Consider the following 15725-nt stretch of genomic DNA (forward strand, 5'->3'; position numbering starts at 1 on the left):
GCTTTTCGCCATGTTCATATGCAGAATTTTTTGCAGCTTTTTCTTCTGCAAATAAGAAGTCTACAGCATTTTACAGCACAAGCAAAAACTGACATTTTCAGAAATCTCCTGCACACCCTTTTATATCTCCTGACAGATTTTTTCACAACTGCAGCCTTTTTTTAAATCTGCAGCGTTTCACTTCTTTCAGCAATTTGTTTCACCAGTAGAAAGCAATGAAAAAGTTTAAAATATGCTGCAAATGTCACAACGTTGTTTTTCGCTGCGTTTTTGGTGAATAAAACTAACTTTATTAAACATGTACTGTAGAGAAAATGCAAACTGTAAAAAACAAACAAACAGCGAAAGCTCTAAGGGTACATGCACACAGTCAGTAAACGCTGCGGGTCGACTGCTGTGTGCTTGTACAGCGTCCAACCCGCAGCGGCCAGATGTTACAGTATAGTGGATGGTATTTCATAAAATTCCATCTCTACTATGCGTGCACTGACACCCGCACCTCACACGCAGAGACGGACATGCGGCGTGTCTCTTCAGACCGCAGCATGTCAATTTATCTTGCGTAGACGCTCACTCTCCTCAAGAGAAATCTCACCCCTGCAATGTATAGGACGCAGTGATTCCGCACAGTTCAATGAGTTCATTCGGAATCACCTGTGTTCAAAAGATGGCAGCACTTTGGACGCCGCACATGTCCACTGCATCCAAAGAGCTGCCATTTCTGGATCATCTGCACATACCCTAAAAAATGGGTGCTGTGAAAGCAGTGTTTTTACTGCCAAGCGAGCAGGCTTTGGCTGCAAAAAAAAATACACCAAAAACGCTGATTCCTATGCACACCTGTACTATATATGTGTATGGTTTACCCTTATTATTTCACATGGGAATTCATTTATTTCTATATAATACCCTGATTCAGCAGACAATATTCCTGTCTTGAGTCATCCAGGCAGTAGTGACAGCAGGTCGCCCTGTCAGATTACAAGCAGTGATTTAGTGACTGTGGTCAGAGCTCATGCTGATCTCTGCTGTATGTGACTGTGAAACCTGATCCTACAACAATCAGCACAAAGCTCCGAGACCACAGTCAAGGGGGGTTTGCGAGAGACGCTCCGGGAATACAGAGCAAAACACAGCATTATTCACTGCTGTACACCCTTTGGGCATTTCATAAAGGGGCTGCAGACACAGGGGGACCCCTTTATTGGTGGGGGCCCCAGGCATCTGCCTGATCTGCCTGCCTGAAACGCCAGCCCTGCTCACCGGCCCACAGCAGTTTAAACTGAAAGCATCAATCAATGCTCAGACAAACCCGACGCGTGCGCTGCACTCTCCTCGTGGCGTTGCGGACATGGACCCGTTGCCATGGCAATGTGAAGTGATGATACTCGTCCTCCTTCCCATCGTGCATGTCGCATGTTGGCCTGCTTCACCGTGGGCTGGGGCATCACGTGAGGCTGCGTGCCGATTTGCTGATTGACCCTCTCCCTCCTATACATATACCCCTGACCTATACCTTTTAACCACGCCTCCTGATGAAGCCGAAGGCCGTGAAATGCGCGTCGAGGCTCATGCATGTCTTACTGGCACCCCAGCACACGGTGATTACCATGTCTCAAGGTAAAAAACGTTATATGTGAACCTCATTTTCATCCCCTTACCATGGACAGATCAGCTCACCAACCATACATTGCTCATTGGGTCATGATTGAGAGCAATCAGGAACTATAGGTGCAGACTATATTTACTCTGCACACAGGCTCTCCAGTATTTAGATGTAGAATTATTCCAGGTATAGCTTCTACAGTATACCAGCTTCTAACCTGACCTAGTGACTTGCCTAACATGGTGCTATAGATCTACCTACTGTCTATTACTACCTTGTGTTGTAGTGCCATTTCAGACACGATTGTTTTTCTAATTGGTATCATACCTACCAACTTATCATGCTACTGATGATCTTTTAGCTGCTTCTTACATATGAATATACTTTGCACAAAAAGGAAAAAAAAAGCATGAACCGCACCTCCAAAAATCATAAGTTGATCTAAAGCCGCTAGGCAAAAATTTATATAACTAAATATGAGTTTTTCAGTTTAACATTCTGATCAGACTGTATGAAGCCCACTGCCACGACACGGCAAACCTCGTAGTGGGCGACCACCGCCACAGCGGCAATGCACCAGCGGTTCATGCTCCTTTTTTTTTCTTTCTTTCTTACATATGAATGCCTTTGTCTTTTTTATCTGTGCAATAAAATTTATATTTTTCCATTAATTAACCGCTTAAATTATTTATTGAGATCTCTAGTTGACGTACTTACTTAATGCATTGGTCCGTTGATTTAGTGGGATATTCATATAATAGAGACTTAAGTCTTTGTTTTTTTGGTGGAACCTAGTCATAACCTTCCAGGCTTTCCTTGATCCATGGCACAGTGGTTCCACCACCCAGCCCGTTACAGCTTGCACAGGCCATGGAATACGCTGGCTCCCAAACTTCCCCACTCTCCGATCTGTATCTGGAGGTCTCCCGAAAGAAGGAGCAGCAGGATAAAATGCTCTCCTACCTACAGACTGTAACCACCCGCCTGAATCCATTGATAACTCCGGCTGCACCTGTACCCACCTCGGCTGTGATCCAACAACCTGCCAGCTGTGTGGCTGGTTCTGTACCCCGCCTGTCTGTGGCCCCTGCACCATTGAGGAGATCCTGCCTTATGTCAGAGTTTATCAACCAGTGCACAATGCACTTCAAATTCCTGGCTCAGCTTGTCTCCGACTGATCCAAAGTAGCTTTCATCATCTCTCAGGTGAGATTTTGGCTTGGTTCAATCCTCTATGGGAGAAAGGGGATCCCCTTGTATCGAATTTCCAGTCCTTCCTAGCGGCCTTCAGGAAGGTTTTCGATGAGCCCGCACATGGGTCTTCAGCGGACTCTTCTTTCCTCCATCCGCGTCAGGAAAACGTCACAGTGGGCCAGTACGCTGTACGTTTCCGCACACTCTCATCTGAACTCGCCTGGAATAACAAGGCTCTGGTGGCTACCTTCTGCAAGGACCTTTCTAGGCAAAACAAAGACAAAGCTACCCAGTCTTGATATACCTTCATCATTGGATGACCTGTTGACTCTTGCTACATGGATCAACATCAGGTTCCAGGAACGGCCATGAACACCCACGGCGGCACTGTCCAGATGTTCCTAAGGCTATCCAGTGGTTTGTCAGGTTTGTGAATTACTATCACCAATTTATCCTGCATTTTTTGGACAGCTCCTATTTCAGGAGTTGACTCCGAAAGCAGAAGACGCCTTTGTATTCCTCAAGCAGGCTTTCTCTTCGGCCCTGTGATACGTCATCCCAACCATAACAAGCAATTCTTTCTGGAGGTGGATGCTTCTTCCTCAGGGGCCAGTGCCATTCTAAGGCTATGTGCACACGTTGCGGATTGGTGTGTGGATTTTTCTACACCGCTTTTGCAAAATCTGCAGGTAAAAGGCACTGTGTTTTACCTGCGGATTTACCGTGGATTTTCTGTGGTTTTTGTGCAGATTCCACCTGCAGTTTTACACTTGCGGATTCCTATTGAGGAGCATGTGTAAACCACTGCGGAATCCGCACAAAGAATTGACATGCTGCGGACAATACAACGCAGCGTTTCCGCGTGGTATTTTCTGCAGAATGTGCACTGAGGATTTGGTTTTCCATAGGTTTACATGGTACTATAAATCGCATGGAAAACAGCTGCGAATCCGCAGCAGCCAATCCGCAATGTGTGCACATAGCCTTATTCAAAAGTCTTCATCTGGTCACATGGCGGCTTCTTCTCTAAGATCTTTTCTACACAGGAACGCAATTACTCTATTGGCGATAGAGAATTGCTTGCGATCAAGCTGGCTCTGGAGGAGTGGTGATACTTGCTTGAAGGAGTGATGTACCCTGTGGTTATATACACTGATCACAAGAATCTTGCCTATCTGCAATCCACACAGAAACTTAACCGACTAGAAGCCAAGCCAATTCTTTGCTCACTTCAATATCACTCTCCATTTTCAGCTGGGTGATAATAATGTGAAGGAGGACGCTCTCTCTAGATCCTTCCAGGCCTCCGACAAGGAGAAGCGGCTTAAACACATCCATCCCTCTAAAATAATTGCAGTCGCTTCATTGGACCTGTCTCGTCTTTCCTCTGGTAAGACTTTCATAGCTGAACCTGATAGGAAGCGGGTTCTTCTCTGGGGGTCACTGTTCTAAGTTAGCTAGCCATGCCGGACAGGAGAAGATGGCTCTCCTCATTTCTCGACACTATTGGTGGCTGACCCTGCGCAATTACATTGCGGATTTCATATCTGCCTGTCCCTCATGTGCCCAAAATGAAACCCCCAAGCAGCTTCCGAGCAGTTGGTTGTTTCCATTTCCCATGCCATTTGCTCCATTGCCGGATATTCCTATGAATTTTATTACTGATCTGCCAGGATCGGCTGGGAGTACTGTCACCTGGGTGGTTGTGGATCGCTTCTTCAAGATGGCCCACTTCATTCTGCTATCTGGTCTTCCATCTGCACCAGTGCTGGCAAAATAATTTATTCTTCATATTTTCCGCATCCATGGTCTACCACTCGACATTGTCTCTGATAGAGACATCCAGTTTAACTCTCGTTTCTGGAGGGTCACCTGTAAGCTACTGAATGTTACCTTAAATTTCTCATCTTCTTACCAGCCTCAGTCCAATGGTCAGTTGGAGCAGATAAATCAGATCCTGACCCATTTCCTCCAGCACTTTGTCAATGCTCACCAGAATGATTGGGCCGAACTCCTTGGGCCAAGTACTCGTACAATAACCATGTGAGCGAATCTTCTGCTAATTCTTTGTTTTTGTGGTCTACAATCAACACCCAAAATTCTGTTTCCATTGTATACACCACATCTGATATTCCAGCTGCTGATTCCCTTGTCAAGAGTTTTTCAGAGATCAGGTAGAACACCAAATAATCATTAATAAAATCCTCAGAGCAGATGAAGAGACATGCGCACAAGAGACGTCTGGATTCGCCTATAATCTAAGTATGTCTGTCTCAAGTGGGACTAACTACAAAAGTAGAAAAAAAAGTTAAAAAAAAATTGTAAAATATTTTTTTAAAAATCACAAAATAATAATAAAATATATATATTGTACTCATAAATAAATATTTTTCTGAAACAAAAATAAACAAAGTGCTCATGTTTGCTATTGTCGTGTCCGGAATGACTCGACTTATAAAACTGTCCCACCAGTTAACCCCTTCACTGAATACCGCAAAAAAAAAATATGAGACAAAAAAATGCTTTATCATCATGCCGCCGAACAAAAAGTGTAATGTAAATAAAAAAATGGTATTTCAGAAAACATCATCTTGTCCCGCAAAAACAAACCATCCAACTCTGTCAGCAGAAAAATAAAAAAGAAATAGCTCTCAGAAAAAACCAATACGTAAAAATAACTTTTTTCTATAAAATCGTTTCTATTGTGTAAAAGCGCCAAAACACAAAAAAAACCTGATATAAATGTGGTATCGCTGTAGTCGTACTGACTAATGATGAGCGAACTTGCTCGTCACTACTAGGTACTCACTGGAGTATCACTATGCTTGGTGTACTCAGCGAGCACCGAGCATTTCCGGGATTATTCGGCTGGAGCTTGGGTCTCCTCCTTTTAATTTTGGCCCTTTTTAAAGCGCCAATCAACATGCAGGGATTGTCTGCCATGCACTGTAATGCCGCAGCCATCTTTGTTGTGGTATTACAGTGATTGGCTGGCCGCACAGCGTTATCAGGTCTATAAGAGACCTGGTGCCGCCCTGCTCGCCGCATTCTGCTCCGGACTCATCTAGTGTAGTGAGAGCTGTTGCTGAGATAGGGTCAGATTCGTTCTTTGATCAGTTAGTGTGGGTCTACTAGTGTTCAATCCACAAATCCTGATAAACCAACAGTCCTTTTTAGGGCTCATACTCACTTGCGCGAAACTCGGTTGAGTCTCCCATGGCAATACCCAGCACTGCACCTGGCACAGAGGAGCAGAGCATGCGGCTGCATGTATTGCTATGCGGCCGCACGCTCCGCTCCTGAGTGCCGACAGCAGCTCCGGGTATTAACATGCGAGACTCATCCGAGTTTTGCGCAAGTATGAGCCCTTAGGGCTAATTTGGGGGTACATAGATTGCAGTGCTAGGTAGGCAGGGGAGTCTGTGTGCATATCCACATCAGTGCAAGGCATGCAGGCACTGTATGTGAGTACATAGATCTCACTGCATACCTAAAAAAGCTCCATTCCTGTCTGCTGCTGCATATTTTATATATACCTAGCTGTGGCCGTGGCTAGGATTTTTTTTTTTGCACATTATACCTGCTAATTATATTACAAAGCAATACATAGCCCCCTTTTTTCTACATTTACTTGCTTGGTTACACTGCAGACTACAGCCAGGTCATTTCAATATAAGAGTGTGAAAATCTAACAATTTTAAAAGTTTTTTTTGTCCCAGGCATCAGATGTGAGTGCGCAGAAAATTCAGGTCTCTCTTTTTGGTACTATAGTAATTTTTTGAGTGTCTTACAACATTTTTGGACACCATTTTGCTGACCAAAAAATCTGTAGCTGGCCCAAAAATATTTAGCTACAGTTCTTATACGTATCATTGTGATTTGTACGCCACATGCATTGCATATCATTGTGCTAAATATTTTAGTGTCATAGCTTACTTATTGACACAATTTTGGTGGGCCAAAAAAATCAAGGCCACATATTGAAACAGTCTGTTATCTCAGTCAGACGCCTGGTCTATCTGTGGTCTCCAAATACTTGCTTTTCAGGCATACATTCCACTTTTTGGTCTGCTACTCTTGGTGTATACAGTATTTTGTGGTTAAAAAATGTTATTTACAAAATCCATGCCACATATTGAAACAGACTGTTATCTCAATCAGACGCCTGGTCTATCTGTGGTCTCCAAATACTTGCTTTTCAGGCATGCATTCAACTTTTTTGTCTGCTACCCTTGGTCTATACAGCATTTTGTGGTTACAAAAATGTAACAACATCCAGCCCACATATTGAAACAGTCTGTTATCTCAGTCAGACGCCTGGTCTATCTGTGGTCTACAAATACTTGCTTTTCAGGCATACATTCCAGTTTTTGGTCTGTCTGCTACCCTTGTTCTATATAGTATTTAGTTGTTAAAAAAATTAAATATATTCCAGGCCACATATTGATACAGTCTGTTATCTCAGTCAGATGCCTGGAGACGATCTCTGTCATCTCCAAATACTTGCTTTTCAGGCTTATATTTCACTTGTTTATTTGCAACTCTTGGTCTACATAGTATTTTGTGGTAAAACATTTAAAAAAAAATCCAGGCCACATATTGAAACAGTCTGTTGTCTCAGATGCCTGGTCTATCTGTCGTCTCCAAATACTTGCTTTTCAGGTATACATTCCACTTTTTTTGTCTGCTACCCTTGATGTATACAGTATTTTGTGGTTACATTTTTTTACAAAGTCCAGGCCACATATTGAAACAGTCTTTGAACTCAGTCAGACACCTGGTTTATCTGTGGTCTCCAAATACTTGCTTTTCAAGCATACATTCCACTTTTTTGTCTGCTACCCTCTGTCTAAACAGTATTTTGTGATTACAAAAATTGAAATAAAATCCAGGCCACATATTGACATACTGGCGTTGTGTTAGCCTACTTCGTGACAGTAATTTTCTTTTCAAAAAATGAAAAAGCCACATATTGAACATTGTGTTTTCTCTGTCAGACGCCTCCTCTATCTGGGTTTTAAAAATTGCTGTATTTGAGCAATCCTTTGAACTGGTTTTTGTGTGTCCTACCCTGGTTATTAATACAATTTGTTAAAAACAAAATAAAAAAATTACCAACATTCCATTGAATTAAAAGTGTGTTTTTTTCAGCACACTGATCACATATAAGTTTTCTCAAAATGAACCCATTTGTATTGAACTTTTAAAATATTTCAGTAGTCCATTTAAAATGGGCAAGGCAAGGGGAAAGGGACGGGGAAGTGGACATGATGCTGATGGTGCATGCAGAGGACGAGGCCGTGGCCAAGCTGAAAGTGGGCCACAACAAACACCCACATCTTCTCACTCGACCTTCCTGTCCCAGTTTCTAGGGGACCGCAGCACACCACTATTGAAGCCAGAGCAGTGTGAAATGGTTGTTGGTTGGTTGGTTAGCAGATAATGCTTCCAGTAACTTAGCCACCACCACCACGTCTTCCACACGGTCAAGTCTGAGTAGCCATGAGTCTGGACTGCATATTACTCACCCTGATCCTCCTTCCTCCCACCATGCCGAGTGCCCTGAGACAACTGATCCCATACTTGGACACTCCGAAGAGCTGTTTAGTTTTCCCTTTAAAGATTCCGGACTCTTGGCCGGTCAACTTGAAGTGGGGCAAGATGAGATCGCATGTAGCGATGTCCAAAGATTTGAGAAGCCACGGTCACAAGAAGGCGATGGTGTGAAAGTGTCACAAGAAGTGGACGATGATGAGACACAATTGACAGAGTTAGGAGATGGAGCAGGGTGCGGATGTGGAAGACGAGGTGGTAGATGACATAGTAACTGACCCAACCTGGCAGGAGGACATGCAGAACGAGTACAGCAGCACATATGGGGAAGGAGGCATAGCATCCCAACAGGCAGGAAGAAGCAGTGTGGAGGCCGCAGACAGAAGGTGTGCATCCGTTCTCCGTAACACCAACATGATGGAAATAGCCATTCCAACTGTTAGATCTTCCCCAGTCTGGTTATTTTGTAAAGACTCTGACGATAACCCCAAACAGGCCATTTGCAGCCCCTGCCATGCCCATATCATCAGGGGTAGCAAAACTACCAGCCTGATCATCAACAACAAGATCAGGCACAAGGCAGCAAAGCACCCGACTTTGTGTGCCGAACCCCAGGCTCCAGAAACACTGTGTGCAGGTGACACCACAGCTTCTTCCACTGTTTTGCATAGAAGCCAATCCCCAGTCCACGGTACATGTGAAGATGCCTAGTGCCCTGAATGTATGCGGAAATACCCAGCCAATGCCCCACAGGCCTCAGTACTAAATTCTCACATTTCTCATCTGCTTGCGCTCAAAATGTTGCCTTCTAGGCTTGTTGAGACGGAAGCTTTCTTGCCTGGCCCATGTGCTTAATCTCGTCGTACAACGTTTTCTGAAAAGCTACCCAGAGCTGCCGGATCTGCTAGTGAAAGTATGCCGCCTGTCTGCCCATTTTAGAAAGTCGGCTACAGCTTCAGCCACCCTTGTCATACTTCAGCAGCGTTTGCAGCTACTGGCTCACCGACTGGTGTGTGATGTCCCCATGCATTAGAAATCTACACTGTATATGTTGGAAAGGATTTGTGAGGGCAGTTGTTGACTACCAGCATCAACAAGGCCTTCGCTATTCAGTTCAGACTACACACATAAGACCTCAGGAGAGGACATGGATGTCAGACATATGTACCATCCTCAAAAACTTTGAGGACTGCACCAAGATGGTGAGCGGCAATAACGCCATAATTAGCGTCACCATCCCGCTTCTCAGCATTCTGAAAACCTCTCTGCTCACAATTAAAGAGGATGTATTGCAGGCAGAGCACGAGGACATAGAGCAAGGAATCATACAGGGCGATTACACTCAGCCCAGCCTCATGTCATCCCAAAGTGGATTTGTAGACAAGAAGAGTAGGAAGAACAGGAGCTACTTTCATGCGTTATAGACGGTACTACAAGCACAGCTGTCATGTTCAGTGTGGATAGCCTGAGGACAGGGAGGAAGAGGAGGAGGACGAGTAGGAGGAGGAGAGCATGGTCAGTCATCCTGTTGGTGAGGACACGGAAGTCTTGCCTGTAAGCAGTCTGGCACGCATGGCTGACATTATGTTGCACTGCATTTCCCATGACCCTCGCATCATTAAAATTTTCGGTGACACTCATTACTGGTTGGTGACACTTCTAGACGCACGCAACAAGGAGAACTTTCAATCTCTTTTTCCAGAGGCAGACAGGTGTACTAAAATAGTGCCCTAATAGTGGAATTACTAAAAAAAAAATTCCCATCTGAGAATGCTGGCAGCAGACTTCAGTTTGATGTACAACCAAGGAGTACAAGCGAGAGAGACAGAAGTACAATCCAGCACAGGCAGGGGAACAATGGCAAAGTTCTGGGAGTTTTCTCAGACCCTCCCATTGTGCACAGAGGCAAGGGGTGCTGTCACAAGAATGATGCCCATTACTAATTTGAAACCAAAAAAACTTCTACTCCCCCAGGGGGAAATGTTTGTCAGTCCATGCACTTAGTGTATGGGCATTACGAGTCTAGGAGACCCGCTCCTTTAAATTGGGTCTAGTTTTTAATGAGACCTTCCTCCACGTCTCATCATTTTCCACCACAAGATCACCAGGGTTAACGTGTTTCGTGCTGCTACAGCCAGTCAATTTTTTGGCAAGGGCGTCTATGATCTCCATAAATTAAAAAAAAAATGTATTCCCCATGGGGAAATGTTTGTCAGCCCATGCACTTAGTGTATGGGCATTACGAGTCTAGGAGACCCGCTCATTTGTAATGGAACAGTTTTCTTTAGGAGGCCCTCTTCCATGTTTCTTCCAAAGGGGTTTGGGGTGCATGCAAATTTGGGTCAAGGCGGCTATTGCATTCAATGCATAAGGAAACAGTATGGCAGGACCAACTGAAGACTGTGAAGTGGGTTTTCCTGTGGCCATCCAGTACCTGGGTTCAAAGGATTCTTGGGGTGCATATGACTTGATAGCAGGGCAGGCTTTGCATTCAATGCAACATTTTTTCAGGAAGCCCTCCTGTACCTCTCGTGAAAGGGGTATTGGGGTGCGTCGTAATTCTTGGCAGCCAAACTACTCCCTGCATAGGCAATAACAGCATTTGAGACACTCTGTTTAATAATGGCCCTTTAAGAATATTAATACCACCTGTTGCCCCTCTAAAAATAGGCTTTGAGACTTTAAGACTGAGGCCCTCTTTCATAAATGAAACAAGATGTGTCTCCTTTGTTATTTTGCCTTATATACAAGTCATTACCCTGGAAAGGATGTTCCTTAACATATTTCCCAGCAAAATCCATTTTGGTTTCGTTTTTGTATGTTTTTTGGTGCACCTGTAAAAATAATGTGAAACTCTGACATCATTGCTTACAGCTGTGACCTAGGAGTCAGAAATGCTTCCAGGGGCAATCCCCATGATGTTCCCGTGTCATTTGAGCAGTGTTTCCATCATTTTCAGACGTTTTTAGACCTTAAAAGCAGTCTCGGGGGGGAAGATCGTGGTAAAAATACTCGGGTCTCCCATAGACTTACATTGGACTTGTTGCTCGGTTCGAGTACCCAAGTATTCCAATTTGCTCGACCCAAGCAACGAGCACCCGAGCATTTTAGTGCTCGCCCATCATTAGTATTCACCTGAAGAAAAAATGCTGCCTTATCAATTTTACCACAACGTATAAAAAAATTAATTGCTCGTTTTTGTTCATACTGCCTCACAAAAATCAGAATAGAAATCAATCAAAAAATGTCATGTGCCGAAAAATGGTGCCAATAAAACATCAACTCGTCCCACAAAAAACAAGCCCTCATATGACTCTGTGGGCAAAAATTTGGAAAGATTACAGCTCTCTTTGGCGATGTTAAAACTTTTTTTTGCATAAAAAGCTGTCTTTAACTGTGTGACAGCATAAAAACCCGATGTAAATCTGGAATTGCTGTAATCGCACCGACCCAAAGAATAAAAGGCGCCTTATCACTTATACCACATGAGAAATGGCGTAAAAAATGAATAAAACCAATTCTTCATCTGCTGTTGATTTGTTAATTCTGCCTCCCAAAGATCGCACTAAGGCTCGGAGCACATTTATCTTGCACTCTACACTGAGCTCTTATACCGGGTTTTCCATGTAAATCACTGAAATACGTCATTCAGACGGAACCCCCTGGCAGAAGATTTTTGCCCCCGAAGAAGTAGGCTAAAACACGCTAGTTGAGGCCAGGAGGAAGATGCTTTCCACAATTTTCCCACACTGTAGATAACTCATAGGTATAGTATACAACTCTTTTCCCATGACATGGCTTAACACAGACATATACAATTTTACTAGAAAAATGTCTGGATAATAGTGGCCAGTATCGGGAGCAGTTGTTGAACTCATTTCTACACACTCCAGGGTGCTTTTTCCTATGCATGTGCATTTTAAATATTATGGTATGTTGTAGCCATCTAGTGGCTACACACCACAACAACGTACAGGGATATTATAGGATTATTTTTTGGCAGATTAATTTTGTGAGTAATTTATGAATAATATTTTTTGTTTTGAGTCTTCGAAGCACTAGTACTTTAACTTTGATTGTTGGATTTTCAAATTACTACATAATCATGTTATTGTGATCTTGATATTAGTGTAAAAAATCTTTATCTTACACCTTGTAAAATCTGGGGATAAAAAAACATTTTGGTAGTAAAAATGTAATTTTTTTTTCTCCACAGCCCAATGGTATAAAAGTCTGTGACACACCTGTGATGTCAATATGATCATTGGGGTCTCCTATAGGGGGTGGTTCTGCTGTTCTGGCACCTCAGGGGCTCTGCCAGTCAATCCTTGAAAATCTGGACTCCAATATGGAGATTTGCATTGCGCCTCAAAAGTAGTTTTTGACCATATATGGGGTATCGGCGTACTCAGGGGAAATTGCACAACAAATTTTGGGGTCCATTTTCTCCTGCTATGCTTGTGAGAATGAAAAAAATTGGGGCTAAAACAACAATTTGGGGTGAAAAATATTTTTTTATTTTATTTTCACAGATCAACATTAAATTCTGTGAAGCACCTGTGGGTTCAACGTGCTCACCACACATCTATATAAATTTCTTGAGGGGTCTAGTTTCTTAAATGGGGTCCCTTGTGGGGGTTTCCCAATGTTTAGGCACATCAGAAGCACAACAAATTTTGGGTCCTATTTTCTCCTGTTATCATTGTGAAAATAAAAAATTTGGAGGTAAAAGAACGTTTTTGTGGGAAAAATGTGACTTATATATTTATACGACTCTATGTTAAACTTCTATGAAGTACCTGGGTTTCAAGGTGCTCACCACAAATCTAGATATATTCCTGGAGAGGGTCTAGTATCCAAAACGCGGTCACTTGTGTTTTTTTTTCACTGTTTAGGCACACGAGGGGCTTTACAAATGTGACATGACACTCGCTGACCATTCCATCAAAATCTGCTGTCCAAAACGTCACTCCTTCCCGTCTGAGCCATGCCGTGCGCCCAAACAGTAATATTCCCCCACATACGGTGTATCAGTGTACTCAGGAGAAATTGCTCAACTAATTGTATGGTACAATTTCTCCTTTTACCCTCAGAAAAATGCAGGGTTTGAAGCTAAAAATCATTTTTGTGGGAAACATGTGTTTGTTTTTTGTTAATTTTCACAGCTCAATGTTATAAACTTCTATAAAGCACTTGGGGACTCAAGGTGTTCACCATACATCTATATACATTCCTTGTGGGGTCTTGTTTCCAAAATAGTGTCACTTGTGTGAGTTTTCTACTGTTTAGGCACACCAGCAGCAAATTGGCGTCCGCTAATTCTTCAAAAAGTCAAATGGCGCTCCATCCCTTCAAAGCCCTGCCGTACACCCAAACAGTAGTTTTCCTCCACATTTTATATATTGGCGTACTCAGGAGAAATGGCACAACAAATTGTATGGTGCAATTTGTAACACTGTTGCAAGCTCCTCTGCATGGTTTCTCCCTCCATGCAGCGACACTGGGATGCTCACTCCTCCAGGCCCGAAATGTGGTCGCCTCCTGCTGGCATGTCTTACGCACGCTGTACTTCCTGGCAGCGCACCTAGTGTTTGCGCAAGTGCACTTTCCCCCTTCTTAAAGTGGGAAGTGCACATATAGTGATATGCCCTCAGCCTGCTGTTGAGAGACATTTAGTATAATTAGTTCATCTATAGGTGAGAAGATCAGTCACTAATACATATTGGGATCCCTATACATATAGAGGAGCAAATCAGTCACTATTACACATCAGTATACACATAAATCTATAGGGAGCAGATCAGTCACTATCTATAGTGGAGCAGACCGGTCGCCATTGCTTATCTGGGTTAGATATAGATCTATAGAGGAGTGGACAATTATATTTTATCCACCACTTCTCTTGTCTGATGGCAGGGGCAATGGCCTCTATTCCTAATGACATATGGCGGTATGCACTGAGCCAATGCCATATGGCGGCCTCTCCCTCTGATCTCACACTATGTACGCGAGACATGAGTGCAGAAATCGGAACCCTTTCCTAAATGACCAGTTTTGTATATGAGTTGTCCTTGCACACATGACACTTACCTGCAATTAAGAGTGTGATCCCAGCGGAACGCGTTCTGGCTGATTTTGCCCCACTGGAAAAGGCCGTAAGGCCCAAAATAATGCCAGCAAAGCACGAAAGGATGGAAAGCAGCATGAAGGCTCGAGTGGCGTCCCAGAAAGCTGAAACAGGAGGAGAAAAGCCAGTGAGCAGAGGGTGCCAGGCACGGTTGCACCATGCAAGGAAGGGACCATATCGCTGTGTTTTCTGGTCACTGTGTTGCGGTAATCTGGTCACTGTATGGCGGTGTTTTTTGGTCACTGTATGTTCATTACATGGCGATGTTATCTTATCACTGTATGACAGTGTTATGCAGTCACAGTATGGTGGTATTATCTGGTCACTATTTGTTGGTGTTATTTGTTCAGTGTATGGCAGTAATATATAATAACAATGTGGAACTCCGGTCACTGTATAGCGGCATTATCCAGTTACTGCATTGTAGTATTATTTCATCACATTCTGGTAAAGTTATCCAGTCTTTGTATGGTATTATTATATAACTACAATGTTGCAGTGTTATCCGGTCCCTGTACGGCGGTGTTATCAGACACTGTATGTCAGGGCTAAGAACACCCAGAAAAAAAACGACCAGAAGTCTACACAAATACGTGTGAAATAATGCACAATTTTATTAATAGATCAGGTAAATTACAACAGAATCAAAAGGACAATGCAACATAAAATTTAAAATATCCATGAAGAAATATCCATGAAAAAAGGGGGCACTCAAGCCAGAAGTATTATTATATCAGGTGATTGTAATCACTATGGGCACAAACTATGTTTTATAAAAGTGATTAGTGCTTGGGACACCACAAGGTGTCAGTAAGAGCATAAATAGTGTCAAAAAATTGTAAGCCCATTTGTGCACAAAGTGAATGTACAAAAAGTAAAGTGATAAGTGCTTAAGACACCACAAGGTGTCAGTGTAACATACATATGGTAAAACCGAGAGGAAATAAAACAAAAGTGCAAATATAAAGCCACAATAAAGTAATACTTACAACGATTACTGCACACTCGGTTTCCTGGATGGCTCTTACTGACACCTTGTGGTGTCCCAAGCACTAAGCACTTTTATAAAACATATAGTTTGTGCCCATAGTGATTACAATCACCTGATATAATAATACTTTATTCATGGATATTTCTTCATGGATATTTTTTATTTTATATTGCATTGTCCTTTTGATTCTGTTGTAATTTACCTGATCTACTAAAATTGTGTATTATTTCACACATATTTGTGTGGACTTCTGG

At 42.9% G+C, this 15725-nt stretch overlaps 1 protein-coding gene across 1 annotated transcript in view; it reads right to left on the bottom strand.

Annotated features, from left to right (window-relative positions):
- Window positions 1-15725, bottom strand: part of LOC138637546 (lens fiber membrane intrinsic protein-like) — a 139579-nt gene that overhangs the window by 89351 nt on the left and 34503 nt on the right. Inside the window, exon 3 of the mRNA XM_069726330.1 lies at window positions 14444-14584. Within this exon, the coding sequence (XP_069582431.1) occupies window positions 14444-14584 (141 nt within the window). The remainder of the gene's footprint in view (window positions 1-14443; window positions 14585-15725) is intronic.

The sequence above is a fragment of the Ranitomeya imitator genome, chromosome 1 (genome assembly GCF_032444005.1).
Source record: "Ranitomeya imitator isolate aRanImi1 chromosome 1, aRanImi1.pri, whole genome shotgun sequence".
Lineage (NCBI taxonomy): Eukaryota > Metazoa > Chordata > Amphibia > Anura > Dendrobatidae > Ranitomeya > Ranitomeya imitator.